The following is a 2,501-nucleotide window of genomic DNA, read 5'->3' on the forward strand; positions in this document are numbered from 1 at the left end:
CATTAGTCAATAACAAGACCACAAAAGCTATGTATAGTAACACTAGATCATTTAGCACGAGACGACCGCGAGTGTTGCCGGTGATCCGCCGTCGGAAGCGCCACCCACTGGGGGGAGGCAACTCCCCGCAGAAATCACTACTGTCTAGGTTTATTTGTTTTCCTAGGTCTACCTGGGTTTCCTGGAACGAGCGACAGCGAGTAAGGAGAGGATCGCGAAATGGTACTTTCCACAAAAAAGTTTTAAATGCTTATTGGCCTACATTTGAATAGCATTGGAGATGCTTATTGGTTACCTGGGATGCTTTCATAGTTACGTAACTGCCAAAATGAATCATCTAAGGTTGAACTCCTCAGAAACTTGCAAAACTCGAGATTGTGACAAAGATCACCCGAGATTCATGATTTATGTACAACACAGGTTATTTTGTGGCAATACGAAGTTTGTCGGGTCAGCTAGTATTAGATAATTATGAATGATTTATGCCTCCTTGTTAGGTCGATCCTTTTCCCTGGGCAAATCACGATGACAAATTATCCACTCTATACAGCACATAAATAAAAACGAAACAAACTGAAGCGAACAATGTCGCTTTTCGCTTCAACCGCCGCCGCCGAAAGTATGACATCATGCACACACAAATTATTAGCCCGGTCAGCCGCAGATTTTTGGGGAGTGTCGTGCCGTCCGGAATGCTAATGAAAAAAAAAAACGCGCGCGCCATCGATTTCGGGTTTAGGTTCTATATATGCGAGTAGATAGTTTTCTTTCGTCCTAGACGACGCAATCGTTTATTTTTCGACCAATAACATCATCATCATCATCATTACAATTTGTGAAAAAGCCTCAAATAACAAAGCAGCACAATTTATCAATGTTGATTTTTTATGTTTTCTTTTTCCTTTCTCTTTGTATGTCACTACACAAGTCACTACTTTTCAGTTGGACGATTACTTTGATTATACGCTAAATTCAAACGACCAGTAAAAAAATAATATTATTTTGTTCCGTATCGTAACCTTGGTGCGTTAAAAATATACATTAAAGCAGCCACGCACGGGCTAGCAATATACGGTATATGTAGTAGCATCAGATCCTGAGACAGTGTTAAGGAGAAATGAGATTCACTTCCGTCGTCGTTGTCTGTCGTTGCTTGTTTTTCATTTGTGAAGAAATCAGCACGACGAAGCCGTATTGATTTTCCATAAAAATGAAAACTTTTGGCCTCCGTTTTTTTCTCCTGGCTGGTAGCGCGATTGCAGTTCCTGTTTAAGCACTTGGGTTTACTCGATGGTATGTTTTAAAATATTTGTATATTCTTTGTTTTATGTTTTGTGTTTTGGTATGGACTTGAATGTAAAGTTAAATGATTACGATTTAAATAGCGATCGTCGGAAACGTAGGAAACACGCACACTAAAGCGAGTCGAGAGCACTAAATACTAGAAGATTTAAGATGAATCACTTTTTTCTTGTGCAGCATCATCACTCTACTGCAGCAGGTATGCAACCAAGGCGGCTAGGGTTAAGCCCAGTAATTTTAGGTCGAAACCGAAGCGACCACCGGAGTTGCATCCGTCCTCGTCGCACTGGCTGCAGAACACCTCGTTGATGTTGCTCGAAGAGAACTTTCCATCGCAGACGTTCAGCGAGCTGTAGATGCAGCCCTTGATGATGGTCGAGCTTTCCGAGTTCTTCTCCTGGTATTTCAGGTGGTAGCACTTGTAGCCCCCGGATGGGATGGTGAGGCTGTTCGGTTTGACCAGAGCCAGCAGGGCAGTCGAGGCCACAGCGGTTGCCGCACCGCATTCGGTGATTTCCAGCGGTTTGTCGCTCTTCTGAGCCTCATTGCCGTTGTTCTTTTTGGCGTCGATACCTTGCATGCACTTCAGGGCGTCAATCGCTGCGCGTAGAGAAATCGAGCCATTAGCAAATTTGGAAGGTCTCTAGCATTTTGCAACGACGAAACCGCGTACTCACCTTGGAAGCTTAAAGCGGCCAGAATGACTCCCACTGCTAGGTATTTCATTGTGGAGATTTTTATTGCTTTTGCGGTGCTGAGAGCGGAAAAATACACTTGTTCACTAGACGCTGGCCGAAGTATAAATGATGATGACCCGTAGGCTAGCTGTAGCCAGCGGTTGACAAGACAGACAGTCGACCGACGCGCATGTTTGCTAGCTTCGGGGTGGAAGTAGAAGGGTGTTGGAAGAACCCCTGTCCCAGTCTTTCAGCGAGCGACTCCGTTCACATCGTCCGCCGGGTCGGCATCGGCATGACGTAACGATTCAAGTTCGTTTATTTCCCCCTTTTGCTCACTCACTGACTGACTGCACGACGTGACGATGGCGGATAGATGCGACGTAAAATAAACCGCTTCCAAAGGTTTAATAAGCGTACATGTATTACATTATAATGTTTCTTATGTGCTTGCTGCCTTGTGCAGTGCGCATTCGGGGCTGGCTGATGGGTTTGCTGCGGCCGCCGGCGGCGGGGTTACGG

General features: G+C 45.0%; 1 protein-coding gene across 1 annotated transcript; it reads right to left on the reverse strand.

Moving 5' to 3' along the window:
- Positions 1-762: 762 nt before the first annotated feature.
- LOC128742674 (uncharacterized) lies at positions 763-2,112 on the reverse strand. Its single transcript, XM_053839104.1, has 2 exons — positions 1,980-2,112; positions 763-1,902 (listed from the first exon to the last, which is right to left on the reverse strand). Exons 1-2 carry the CDS (start codon positions 2,026-2,028, stop codon positions 1,490-1,492), a joined length of 462 nt encoding a protein of 153 aa, XP_053695079.1. The 5' UTR covers positions 2,029-2,112; the 3' UTR covers positions 763-1,489.
- Between the last annotated feature and the right edge of the window lie 389 nt (positions 2,113-2,501).

The sequence above is a fragment of the Sabethes cyaneus genome, chromosome 3, assembly GCF_943734655.1.
Source record: "Sabethes cyaneus chromosome 3, idSabCyanKW18_F2, whole genome shotgun sequence".
In the NCBI taxonomy this organism is placed as follows: Eukaryota; Metazoa; Arthropoda; class Insecta; order Diptera; family Culicidae; genus Sabethes; species Sabethes cyaneus.

Excerpts from the sequence above, each read along its gene's own strand:
- LOC128742674 (XM_053839104.1), bottom strand. The coding sequence starts at position 2,028 with ATGAAATACCTAGCAGTGGGAGTCATTCTGGCCGCTTTAAGCTTCCAA. Across the intron at positions 1,903-1,979 it reads GGCCGCTTTAAGCTTCCAAG|CGATTGACGCCCTGAAGTGC; the intron begins GTGAGTACGCGG and ends CTCTACGCGCAG.